The 13,371-nt window shown below is 47.0% G+C and overlaps 1 protein-coding gene and 1 long non-coding RNA gene across 2 annotated transcripts; both read right to left on the reverse strand.

Annotated features, from left to right (window-relative positions):
* Window positions 1-1,868: 1,868 nt before the first annotated feature.
* Window positions 1,869-10,778, reverse strand: LOC137790250 (N-alpha-acetyltransferase 15, NatA auxiliary subunit-like). The gene is made up of 20 exons (XM_068584293.1): window positions 10,368-10,778; window positions 9,665-9,749; window positions 9,115-9,219; window positions 8,847-9,004; window positions 8,270-8,404; window positions 7,988-8,141; window positions 7,773-7,892; window positions 7,103-7,198; window positions 6,683-6,789; window positions 6,522-6,594; window positions 5,938-6,107; window positions 5,693-5,845; window positions 5,283-5,411; window positions 4,943-5,156; window positions 4,247-4,440; window positions 3,876-3,984; window positions 3,691-3,789; window positions 3,352-3,495; window positions 3,021-3,118; window positions 1,869-2,554 (listed from the first exon to the last, which is right to left on the reverse strand). Exons 1-20 carry the CDS (start codon window positions 10,419-10,421, stop codon window positions 2,342-2,344), a joined length of 2,610 nt encoding a protein of 869 aa, XP_068440394.1. The 5' UTR covers window positions 10,422-10,778; the 3' UTR covers window positions 1,869-2,341.
* A 1,088-nt stretch (window positions 10,779-11,866) lies between these two features.
* LOC137790254 (uncharacterized) lies at window positions 11,867-12,899 on the reverse strand. Its single transcript, XR_011077885.1, has 3 exons — window positions 12,704-12,899; window positions 12,402-12,507; window positions 11,867-12,281 (listed from the first exon to the last, which is right to left on the reverse strand). It is a non-coding gene; the product is annotated as an uncharacterized lncRNA (long non-coding RNA).
* Window positions 12,900-13,371: the final 472 nt, after the last annotated feature.

A 13,371-nucleotide genomic window follows, 5' to 3' on the forward strand; every position in this document is an offset into this window, starting at 1 on the left:
GACTGATTGGTTCCCCACAAATCCAATCAACTCAGCCCCTGAATCCCCTCACGGATCCTCCTGGTGGGCCGGTGAGGGATGGATCCACCGCATTGTGCCGCATGTCGATGAAGCTCAGAGGAAGATGAGGGAGGAGGGGGGGCGGGGGGGAATTAGAAGAGCGGCATCGGTATTAACAGGATTCCAATTACTGATCCGCCTCTCGGCCTCTCTTCATGCTGCACGAGCACACAGTCACTCATTGATCTGCTTCACACAGTCGCAGTTATTTGCGGGTCCTTCATGGCGTGCCACGTTGTGACGTTGTGGGTCGTTTTGTCCCTCTGTGGAAATGTTGTTTCCCTTCATCTTCATGTTCTTCTTCTTCTCGAGTCCCAAATCCTGAGACAGCGGCGTCCCCTCTCCAGCACACTGGGACACTCGTGCCGCTCTGTGAAGCCGCCGCCGCCGCCGCCGCCGCGGGCCCGCTCACAGTTCTGAACACTCAACAGACCAGAAGTCATTTTTTCATGACAACTCTGAACTGGAGCTCGAGCTCCAGAACAAGAACGTACCGGATGACCAGCGGAGAGTTGATGAAGACAAAGATTAGATGAACCTGGACACCGTCGCGCTTCAACTTAAAGATGGGTTCATCAGGGTCCTCACACGACGTCTGATACCTCTAGAAAAGTTACTGATACGTTATCAGGAAGTGTCTACATCTTCCGTGACAAACTAAAAACACATCTTTTTCTGTATGCACGCATGTGTGCAGGTCAGTGTGTGTGTGTGTGTGTCTGTGTGTGTGTGTGACCCAGCTGCTGCCCCCCCCTCCTCCCTGAGTCTCCAAGGACGTTTGGCCAACAGTGAGTCAACCCCTTTGTCTCAATGTCTCTCCACCTTCCTCACCATCATCTTCCTCTCTGGTCCTGTATCTGATGTGTCTCCTCCTCTGTCGTCCCTCTCTTTCTTTCATTCTGTCTCTTTCTCTTTCATCACCAACTGCCTCCATCATCTCTCCTTTCCCGTCTCACTTTCCTTGTTTCCTCTCCCTGCCTCCTTCCTTTTCTTTCCTCCTACCCTTCGCTCCTTCTCTCAGTACGTCAGGGCTTCTCAATAAGGAGCTCAGAGCATCTGGGATTCTTAAAGTAGAGCGACATCATCGCCTCTCCTTTCTCGCAGGGCTGGCCTGCCCCCTGGTGGCGAGAGGCATCACTGCACATTATCAATGAGACCACTTTAATGCGTCATAAATTAATATATTTAGGCGGGAAAAGGAACAGAGCGGCTTACGTCTACAGCGGCGGAAAGTAAGTAGTACTGTAGTACACATTCCAGATACTTGTACTGGAGTACATGTATTACGCGAGACTTCATACTTCAGAGAAACATTGCGAGTTATCTGACAAATTTAAGAGAGATTTTTTAATACAAAACATGATGAACGTTTACAATTTGATGCATTTCTATTGCAACTCAAAAAGTATAACTTCTCAAAGTATTTTGACTTTACTACGACGTCAGTAGTTGATCCTCAGTGAGACGTTCATTGACCATGGGAGCTTCTTAGACGTGGACCCGAATAGTTGTAAATACATATTTTAATCTGCTCAGTTACATTAAACAGATCATATTTCATCTCTAACATCTAGATTCTCAACAACTCTACATTTTACTAGATACCAGTACTCTTTTTCACCGAGTAGAGCCTGAACGCATCATAATGTAAACTCAAGTGAACCTCAGTTATCTATCTATATATTTATATAATAAATATGATCTCATACATCTGTGCTCACAGCGCCCTCGTGTGGCAGAGCAGAGAACTGCTGCAACAACTTCCCTGCTTTTTCTGACACGACACCAACACCACAACCACCACGGTACCTTTTGCAAACATTGTTTTATTAATCCATTTGTCAGTTTGTAATATATAAATTACTTTTAAAAACGTGAGAAGCAGAATGCGCCGACGAGAAGGACATGAAAACACGGGAGTCATAGAAAAAAACTTAGACTGTGTCTCGAGGGGAGGAGCGTCCCATGTCCTCGATCTCCCCCACAATCCTCTTTTGCTTCTCCGTAGCATTTTTTTTAAATGGTGTTTTTTTTTTTCAGAACAACTGTGCATCGGGCCTTTTTGTAATTTTTTTTTATTTTTTATTTTTTTAATGAATTTTAAAAAGTTCTATGGGAGTCGCCGTCCTCCGGGTGCCGGCTCCCTTTTCTCGTCCGTCAGATCAGTGCATTGAGGGGCCGACTCACAGCAGCCGGAGCCCAGCGACCGGGAGAGAGGGGGCGGGGTCAACGGGCGTGTCGGCGTCCGGCGGCGCGTTCGCACCTCCTCCTCTTCCTCGCCTCACATCTCGTTGGCCACGTCGTCGTGCTCGCCCGCCGACAGGTCTCCGTTGGCACTGATGGTGGCGTTGTTGTCCTGGTGGCCCGGCGGCATGAAGGCCAGGCTGTAGGGGTACAGCTTGTGGCAGGCGACCCGGTAGGCCTCGGCGGCCTTCTGCTGCTGGCCCTCGCCCAGCTGTCCGTCACGCAGAGCCTCCAGGACCCGGGTGCAGATCTGCGGCGCGGAAAAAAGAGGCGGAGTCAGTCTGGGTGATGAAAACTCGCGGATCGGATCAGGAATAAAGAAAAAATAGGAGCAAATAAAACTTTTAGATTACTAACGAGCGGGGGCGTTTAATCCTTTTTATGGATTAAAACAAGTCATTAATAGTTTTAATGTATTATAATAAAGTTATTGTAAACGTCTCTAATATCTATTTTAAATGCATGTGAAAACATCTGGATTTATTCTAGTTTCTCCCTCAACACTACATTTTACTAGATTACCTTCAACCGGTACTCATTTTCCCTGAGCAGAGCCTGAACGCATCATAATGTAACCTCCGTTAGCGTTGTTGCTAACGCTACGAGCGCTGCTCCTGATTGGTCGTTTAGAGCGTCGCATGATCAGGACATGGAGGAGAACCTCGCCAGTGACACTGTTCTTGCTCTGTGGTGCAGGTGTGTGCAGGACGACGTACCTGGATGCTTCTACCGGACAGAGACTCGTCCAGAGCCGTCGCGATCTCACAGGCCATCGTGTCAGAGAGAGGCTCCAGGTACACCATCATCTTAGCAGCTGCAACACACACACACACACAAACACATAAACACACCTTCAGACACTAAGCGTACACGGGGGAGGAGAGAGGACAGAGGGAGTAGGAGAGAGGATAGAGGACAGAGGCAGGAGGATGCAAGACAGAACTGGAAATTCTTAAATTCAAAATCCATGACATTTTCAGGTTTATAGGAGTGCACAAGTCTGTGTCCGTGTGTGTCCATGTGTGTCCGTGTGTGTGTGTTGCTCACCAGCCAGCCTGTGTGGGATGGAGCTGGAGTGTTGGCTCAAGTAGTTCTTGTTGAAGCTCTGAGGGTTGCTCTCCCCAAACAGTCTGGAGATCTCCTGCTTCAGCACCTCCCTCACTGCCGGCGCCAGGTCTACACTCTCACACACTGCACACAGACACACAAATACACAATAAAGGACCCCACATGAAGCTTTGAAAGCAGTAAATCACAGTTTGTGGTTGCAGTCTACTCGACCTTTACGCGTCCACTCTGATCACACAACGTTTCACACCATTTGTGTGTTTGTGTGAGTCGAACAAAGCAACACACATCCCCACAAACCCACTACTAGCATCTCACCTCCTTTGAAGAAGCGCACCAGACACTGGTGCAGCCACGGGTTGGAGGGCTCGATGGTCACGGCTCGCTTTATGGACTGAAGCATCAACAGGTACTTCTCTGAAGGAGACACAACAACACACACACACACATTAGTTCAATGAGTGATGATCATCTTAATGTTTGAGACTGAAATGAGTCCCGACCTTTCCTGAAGTAGATCTCGAAGGCCAGGAGGTGAGTCTCGATCTTGTTGCGTACGAGGTGCTTCAGGGGGATCAGGAACTTCACCGCCTCCTCCAGAGGATTCTCCACCTGGTGACCACGAGGTCCAACACGGTTAGCGTGAAACTTGTGGTTACAAGCCGCCGCTACCTCCGGTACCCCCGCTAGCTCTGCCTCTAGCTCTGCTGATAGCTCCCCGACAACCACCGAAGGTAGCGGGACCAGCCCGGCTCGGGGCAGCAGCAGCTAGCGGGGAGCTAGCAGCAGTGCTGGCTTGCTACAGCTAGGACGTGGACAGTAGCAGCTAGCGGGGAGCTAGCAGCTGCGCTCTCCAGCGCTAACAGGTACACACCTTGGCCAGTTTGTCCGGTACCAGCTCCTCTTTGGGTCCTCCGATCTCCTCGTCGTCGTCCTCCTTCTTCTTCTTCTGGTTCTTCAGCTGCTTCTCCTTCTCCGCGTTCTTCTTCTCCTCCTCCAGCTGAGCTTTCTTCTGCGCTCTGCGCTGCTTGTTGCGTTGCTTCTTCAACTCTTTGTCCGGCAGATTCTCTACAGGGAGCAACGCAGAGGAAGATTCAATATGGCTTTTCACATGAAGTACATGAAGGAAGTTACTTTACTGCGTTTGTTAGCATACGACCTAAAGCGTGCTAACAGATAGCACATTGTGACCAATGAATTTACTCAACTTTTTGAACACTTTTCCATGACTTTTAACCACTTTTCTATAACTTTTATTAAAGTTTCCGTGACTTAACTAAATTTCCTTGACTTTTAACCAAATTTAAGACTTTTTACCAAATTTACAAGACTATTAACTAAATTTCCTTGACTTTTAACCAAATTTTCAGAACTTTTAACCAAATTTCCTTGACTTGAATCCAATTTTTTAAAATTTTTATCCAAATTCTCATGACTTAACAAAATTTTCCATGACCGTATGAACCCTGATACATTTGCAGCAGAACTATGTAAGCATCATGAACACATGAGAATAACACATTTCCAGGACTTTAACTACTAGACGCCATGAACACGCGGCGGCGCTGACCCGTGTCCGCCTGGCTCTCCTTGTTGTCGTCGGCCAGAGGTTTGTCGTGCAGCGCCAGGTAGATCTGGATGGCGGTGCGAGCGGCCTTGTAGTAGAAGGGGTGCTGCCGCAGGACGTCCTCCAGCTTCAGCAGGTCCACGTAGGAGCGCAGCGTCATCTTCCTCATGCAGTACGTGTGGAAGTCAAACTGGTCGTCTGTGATCTCCACAAAATGCTGACGGCGGCGGGGGAAGAGGAGATGTGTGCGTTTAGATCGACTGGTTTCAGGATGACAAGCTCATGGGACACAGTGTTACCTAGACGTGGTGAAGGGGGCGGGGCTTATGGGGGCGGGGCTTACCCTCTCAATCTCGTGGCACTTCTTCAGGGCGTCGCCCAGCTTGTTCATGGCCTTGTAGGCCAACGCACACTCGGTCTGGAACCACATGCACTGCATCTCGTTCAGGTTCTCCACGGCCGACGCCCCCTCCTGACACACACACACACACACACACACACACACACACACACACACACAGTCACACTCTGTACCGTGGGCTTTGAAAATGCTCACTTGTTATCGGCAGGTTTCATGCACATTTTGACCAATGAATTTCCAGGACTTTTATCCAAATTTACAAGACTTAACCACATTTTCATGACTTTTAACCAAATTTTTTAGCACTTTAAGCCAACTTTCCTTGGCTTTTAACCACCTTTCCTTGATTTTTAGCCACTGCACCAATCCATCTAGCAGCAAAAGCCTCTCACCCGTGTGAACTTGGAGCACATCTCCTCCGCCTCCTTGATGAGGCCGGCCTTCAGCATGTACTTGGCACACTTGGAGTTGATGAAGCGGTCGGCCGTGTCCAGAGCCTGAGCTTCATCCATCCACCGGGCGGCTTCCTTTATGTTGTCCGTGTGCTGCGGTGGGGAAACAACAAACGACGTCATCATTCGGGTTTTATCGAAGCCGATGACCTCGTGGGAACGAGCGGCTGCTGCTTCTTTCTGACCTTGTAGATCTTGGCCTTGATGAGGAAGAGCTCGATGAGCGTGGGCGTGCTGTCGATGGCGGTGTTGATGTAGTCCAGAGCGAGGCCGGTCTGGTCGATGAAGTCAAAGTGCTGCGCGAGGAAATACTGGACCCACAGCAGGGTGGTGGGGGGCTCCTCCTTCCCATCGTCTGCACACACACACACACACACACACACACACACACACACACACACACACACACACACACACACAGTCAGGGTTCACGCACACATCCTGACCAATGACTTTACATGACTTTAAACTAAATGTCCATGAGCAAATATTGTGTGAAATGTGTGTGTGTAAACAGTAAAAAGTGATAAAATGTAGTATTTAAACTAACAATGAGGATTCAAAGCATACAGTGAACCATAAATGACTCAAATGAATGAGAGACAATAGTTTGATTAAAAGAATAAACATTTATATAGATGCCTGTATGTATGCTGCTGATATTTTGAGCCTCTTTCTTTTAGAAGCAGATTCATTATTTCAAAGTCAGCGTAAATGAACGTCATTGTGCAGTTCAGCCTCTTAAAGAAAGATAAATAAGGAAACTCACCATTTTCACTAAACATTCGACAGGATTTTAAACAGGTTTCATAACCAACAACTAGCTCTTCAATGATCGCAACCTGCAGGAGAAGAAAACAAGTTCAGTAGTTTGATTGCAGACGAGGAACGTCTCGAACACGTGAACATGAACATCGTGTCCGTCGTCACCTTCTCTTTGTCGGCGTAGAGGGACTTGAGCGTGGTGAAGACGGGCGGGACGCCTTTACTGAAGTTCATCCTCAGGTAGCTGTCCAGACATTCACCAAACTTCTCCCCTGCCCAGCACAACACACAGAAAAGGTACCGCAAAGTGAGCTTTGTGTTGAGGAAGACGAGGACAGCGGCCCGGGGGTTCGATCCCCACCATACAAGACAGGAACATCTCATCACGACGACCTCGTGGCTCAAGCTGAGAAGAAGAAGGCTGGAGACGGTTCCCTTCTTTCATGAGGTGAGATGATGCTTAATGTTTAATTAAATGTGTGTTTGCGTCAAAAACCAGCCTGTTTCCCCGCCCCTTTATTTACAAAAAGGACTATATTGTCATTATGTGCAGTGAGGTGGTGTTGCAGGCTGCACTGTGTTTACCTGTGAGGAAATTAAGAGGCAGTCTTCGGAGAACCAGGCCTTTAGGGAACTTCACCCAAGAGTCCTCGTAGATCTTCTGTCGAGCCTCGACACTTCCTGGAAACACACAAAACAAACAAAGTAAGGAAAAAACACTAATTGACTTTTTTGCAACGCTTCTTCTCCTGAGTTTACTCGCTTGACTTCCGGCTTTCCATGGTTTATCTATGTAAAACCTAGCTGCCGTTTCCACCAATGAAAATAACCGCTAGTTCTGCTTTATACTCGTTGTGAAAGCCCCACAAACATCCGTGGGCTCTGTGCATTGACTTCACATGTAATCTACCAGCGTGAATAATTCGCAACTCTTTTGTTGTGAACGCAGCATTAGCTGTAAACGTTGATGGCGTCCTTCCTTGGCTAGCTCGATGGCGCTAGCAGCTTTCAAGTACAGACGCACGCTTTTTCGCCCCCATTCACTTCATATGTAATCTACTCACAAGAATGATTTGCAACTCTTTTGATGTGAACGCAGCATCCTTCCTTGGCTAGCTTGGTGGCGCTAGGTGGAGCTAGCATGCTTCTTTTCTGCGTGGAACCCAGAACCTGTAACTGAGCTGAAGTTGTGGTGCCGCCCTGATGACCAGGTCTAGTGGAGCCAATCCGGTGCGGGCGTTGGGAGAGTGCTCACCTGGCTTCAAGGCCTTTTCCAGGCCCTGGTAGTAGGCCCAGTTCTCAGGATTCCTCTCCTGGAGACTCCTGTAGACCGCAGAAGCCTCGTCGGGCCGCTCCAGCTTCAGCAGCAGCTCTCCTGCACACAAACACACACAAAACGCTTCAAAATGCCGTTTCACGTCGCTGGAGAACCGACAGAAACCTTTTTTTTTTTAAGGTCCCGCCGCCCACCTCTCGTTTCCTCCACTGCCAGCTTGTCGCAGATCTGTTTCTCGTAGCTATTGAGGTGCTCCAGCGCCTCCTTGTGCAGGCCGGCCTCCCTCAGCACCTGGTTCTGATACAGCAGCAGCTCACTGTACTCGTAGTCCACCTTATCTGGAGACGTCTGGACACACACACACACACACACACACCTCTCTGTCCATATAAAAACGTCTAAATGATTCCAAGAGGATCAAACGAGTCCAGTCGGTGTTGGTAAAGTCTCCCTCAGTCTGACATCTCGTACTTTACCTGTTGCGTTTTGCGGAACTCCTCGACGATCTTGGCCGCCATCTCGAAGTCCTCCAGCAGGTGATACGCGACAGCGTAGCCGATCCACGAGGCCCGCTGGGCCGGACGCAGCTGCAGCAGCTGGTACCGGGTCTCCTGGTGGAGAAGGAGGTGTTAGAATCCGGTGACGGGGACACGACATGTTGACCAACAGGTTTTCATAACTTTAAACCATATTTACACGACTTTTAACCAAATTTCCATGACTTTAAACCAAATGTTCATGAGCAAACATTGCGTGAAATGTGTGTGTAAACAGTAAAAAGTGATAAAATGTAGTATTTAAACTAACAATGAGGATTCAAAGCATACAGTAAACCTTAAATGACACAAATGAATGAGAAACAATAGTTTGATTACAAGAATAAACATTTATATAGATGTCTGTATGTATGCTGCTGATATTTTGAGCCTCTTTCTTTTTAAAGCAGATTCAGAAACAGAACACGAAGATGTCTCTAGAATCTGTTGGTGCCACCATCGGCTCTTGAAGCGCTCTGCCGGCGGTCCGAACCCGAACCCGCCCTGCGACACTCACCCTGTACCCCTCCAGGTCTCTCATCTGGATCTGCAGCAGCGAGAGGTCCCTCAGGATCTGCAGGTTGTCCTTGTCCCACTTCAGAGCGTTGCGGTAACACTTGATGGCCTCGTCGTACTTTTTGTCGGAGCGTTGCAGCAGGCCGTACACGTGCCAGCCTGGAGGACGGGTTCAGGAAATAGAAAACACAAACAAACACACACACGCACACACACACACAGAAGGAACCTGGCTGCCCCGATGTGGGGGGGTTTGGACGTAAGGATACAGACATGGCTCTTGAGGTCGTTGCGGAGGCCTCGTCTCACCAGCTCGTAGGCATCCTCCTTCTTGCCCAGACAGTTGAGGGTTAACCCCTTCATGGACAGAGTCTCTGCGGCACAAAGAGGAGGAGGAATGAGATTCAGAGAGCCGTTGAAATGGAAAACGTGAATCATAAAAGTGACTTTCAGGGTCAAGTTGTTGTTTTTTGGGGGGGAATTTCTTTCTATTGAGAGTTAAACTTGTTCTCTCCCATCAGCCGGTATCAGGTGTAGTTACAGAGTTATTAACGTCACAGTATCTTTTAAAAAGGAGCTCGCCAGCAAATTGGAAAAGGCGTGAGTAATACAGTATGAGGCACTAATGCATGTTCTTATACAACAGCTTAAAAAAATAAATAAATAAAGTGCACTTCTTGAAAATCCCCCGAAAAACATTACAACGTGACAACTAGAGGTCGATAGCAGCTGCACAGATGCATCAGTGACATGCATGTGAATGTGCGTGCAACTGTCAACAGCTGTGTGTGTGTGTGTGTGTCTCTAAAGTGAACTTACCTCCATGTTCAGCGAACTTGGCGTTGCCCAGGATCTGCTTGCAGAACTTCAGGCCGTTTCTGTACTGCTTGTGTTCGTAGCATCTCTGGGAACAGAACAACACAGCAGCAGACTTTACTCAACACACACGACCCACAATGCACTGCGGCGCCGAGCCTCGCAGAGTCAGGGTTCAAGTGCAGAGCAATAAGAAGTTGACAGTACTGTGAGAGCTGAATGCAACAACAAAAACAAAACAGTAAGTTGCTGTAAAACCAGCAGGAACAGCCTGTTTCTGCTCTGTTACAGCGACTGTTGCGCTGATGAATGAGCAGCAACTGGGAGAGCGATTCGGGCAACACATTGCCACGACACTGGATACAACTTTATTAAAAAGAAAAAAACCCTCACCTGTTCATCTAACGCTAAGCTGCGCGTGGCTGTCACGAGCCATGCAGCTTTGTTGCTGTTATACTTTGTGCTTTAAGGCTAGCTGCATGGCGACGACACCGCGCAGGGTTGATGGGCAACTAAGTTGCCGTTTCCTTAGTTGCACTGTCACAACCGCTCGTGCACAACGGGGACGTGGGCATCACAGTGTACTGGAATGCGCTTGTGGGTTAATTCCTATCTACTTGCCCTGACTGCTAGCTTGCTAGCTTAACAACTGACGGCTACTTGACAGACTAGCATTACCCGGCGAGCTAACGGCGCGTTAGCATACCAGTATTCTCTTGAAGAGAGCGTTCTCCTTCGGCGGAAGAGTGATGGTGGGCATCGTGCTGGCTTCCTTACGCCTCTGTCGGTTCACACATGAATGATATCCTCGTTGGAGTCAGGTATTCCCGGACTGTTTTTTCCAGCCTCTGTTTCAGTTTCTCCAACGTCTCACGTGTTGAAGCCGAGGCCCCCCTTTTCCGAGCAAAATGGCCGCTGCGCTTCCCCTCCGGGTCAGGCCGCTCTGAGTCTGCGCGTGGAACGCAGGCCGAGCGGCCGCTCTGCGTATCCACAGTCGCAAAGCACTTTCCTAAACTGGGTAATAAATCAAAACATTACAAATAAAGACATTGCCATAGTGTAAAGTGATAAACGCTATTATTTTGTTCGTTTTTATTTGCGTTTCAGCGGCTTATCGGTGATCCTTGGATCGTCTACTCCAGTCTGCCAGGACGTTGTAATCGAGTGCGGAGCTAACCAGCGGGATCTCAGAGCGGATGAAGCTAGCTGCTCTGAAGCTAACATGACGTTCAACCGGCTACTCTCTGGAGCTGCTTTCCTCAGCAAAGGTAAATTCTTGACATAATCTTAATGAGTTCATGGAAATGTTGTGTTTTGTCACTATGAAGACACGTTGTTATTTTTGCCTCGCGAACGCCGCTTCGCTATTTGTTTTGTAGCCTGACCTTAGCTTAGCCTCTATGTAGCATGTAAGCTAGTTTCTCTCCTATGGAGATGTGCTTCATGTGCCAGTGTGTTTTTAGTGATTCCACATGATGCACCGAGCTGTTGCGACTATATTATTATCATGTTTGTACGTTTTCAAGCTAGTAAGAATGGTTGCAATCACATTTCCCCATACTTTATAGCTTTTTTTTTAGCTCGTGTGTCTTGTCAAACTAAATAATCTAATACATTCTAATACATGCTGCCAAGTGATTCCTTCTTTTAGTTTGCAAGGGTCCATTCCTCTAATCAGGATATTGATGCTACTCTTCATGGCTGTTTCAAGTGCTGACTGACAAAGCCAAGAACATGTTGTTGTGTGTAAACTGTGTGGTTTGTTGATGATGTTGTGCTATTATTGTTGTTTTGTTGCAGTTGGATCCAGGTCTATGTTCAGGAGCACTAAGATGGACACCGTTAACCCCAACTGGTTCAGGGTCAGCGCGGCCTTGGGAGCAACTGTTTTCCTCTGGGGCCTGGTAAATGACCTCATGTTGTTGTTGTTATTATTATCATGTCATCTATAGACGTGATCCTCCCGCTGTCAGAGTCTTGTGTGTGTGTTTCACTCTCACTGCGGGTCGTTTCTGCCCACTGAGTTGACGCCTGTCACCCATTTATGTCATTTTGGCGACGCGATCCACACGTCTTTAGTCAAGATGAAATACTATTTTATCCCCGAGTCGTGCATCAGGTTGTATCGGGTGAACCATTCAGCATATACCGTACTATCCCTCAGAGCGTCTGTTTGTTTTCCTAGGAGAAGGCAGTAATGTTTTATTTAAACAAAAAACATGAATCACATTTTTTATATATGTCATTTTCAGTGAATCGTGCTGGATCAGGACAAATACTAAAAACAGCTTGTTTAGTTTTAAACAGAACAATGAAATGTTAATTATTACGTGATAACAAAAGTCTTAGGGAGGCCCTCACTCTCATTTTCTTTCCTTTTTTTTTGGTCATTTAGTGTAATATTCTCTTCGTAAATGGAGTAGTCCTTGATTTTATTACTTTAGTTTCAAAGAGACTTCTTATTTTCTGGTTTAAGTGGAGTTGAACATGAAGAGCGTGCTAACGCCAGCGTCTGTGTCTTCCTTCCTCCCTCAGCTCTTCAAGCAGCACAGTACGGATGTCCAAGAGTACAAAGTGAGGAACGGCTTGGAGTAACTTCTGCTTCCTCGCCTTGAATTCTCTGTAAAATACAAATAAAATATAATATTTAAAAATGTACACGAGTCAGGATCATTTTCTTCACATAAAATCCAAAGCAACCAAAACAATCCAATATAAACGAGGGTTCTAGATGTGTGACCTGAATATAACGGAGCAAGAGGATCCTTCTTCTAGTCCTCTGGTTCTGGTTACACTGGATAACGTTCACCCGGCTGCAGGAGCGCCATCAGGTTGTGTCCTTGACGCTGGAAGGAACATTTACTGTCGTTATGCAACATGATGAAACGCAGTAGAAGCCCATTTGTAACACAATAAAAACATAACAAACTAAAGAGTTTTTGAATTGGCATCATGAGGAAAGTAAACAGCTTAACAAACTGTCCTCTGGTCAGATAATTTGGCTGACATCTTCACAAGACATGAGGGAAACAGTCTGTTAACCTCTGAGCGTTCCTGTGTATTTTCGTCCCTTTTTTCTTTTTTCATTTTGTCGTTTTGTTCCTGAAGCCCTCGCGGTGACCGAAGACACTCGACACCGATCGGCCGGCCGGACCTGCTGAACCAAACACCGCCGAGCTGCTCGGGGAGGAGCGCCGAGAAGCTAACCCAGCAGGCACCCGAGGCTACTCCACTACCCAGCATGCTCCTGGCTTTCTGATGGGGGAAAAAAAGATGGAGAACTCTGACTTGAGTCCACAGAGACCTGCTGGTTTATTTAAAGAATGCATGACAGGAATTTTCTACTACAAGTCCATGTGACTCGGTCTGGTTTTTCAAAATAAGATGTTCTTTCCAAATACAATCAAGTCCTCAACTTAAGTTAGTTATTTTTTCAATTTAAGATAAAATAAGATAATTCCTTATTAGTCCCTCAGTGGGGGATTACAGCAGCATTGCTCACAAGTAAATAAAGATTAACATCAAGTAATATAAATTAACAGAATAAATAATGAATCAAATTGAAAGACAAAACAGTAAGAAGAGTATTAAATATACAGATAGAATAAAAATGTGTAAAAAAAGTACTTCAATGTACTGGATTAAGTGGTACTTTTGATCCTCGTGGATAGAAACAAATTCATATTTTTATATATAAATGTATTGTGTAT

The sequence above is a fragment of the Clinocottus analis genome, unplaced genomic scaffold (assembly GCF_023055335.1).
Source record: "Clinocottus analis isolate CAN_PGR_092001 unplaced genomic scaffold, fCliAna1.0.p SCAF_10, whole genome shotgun sequence".
Lineage (NCBI taxonomy): Eukaryota > Metazoa > Chordata > Actinopteri > Perciformes > Cottidae > Clinocottus > Clinocottus analis.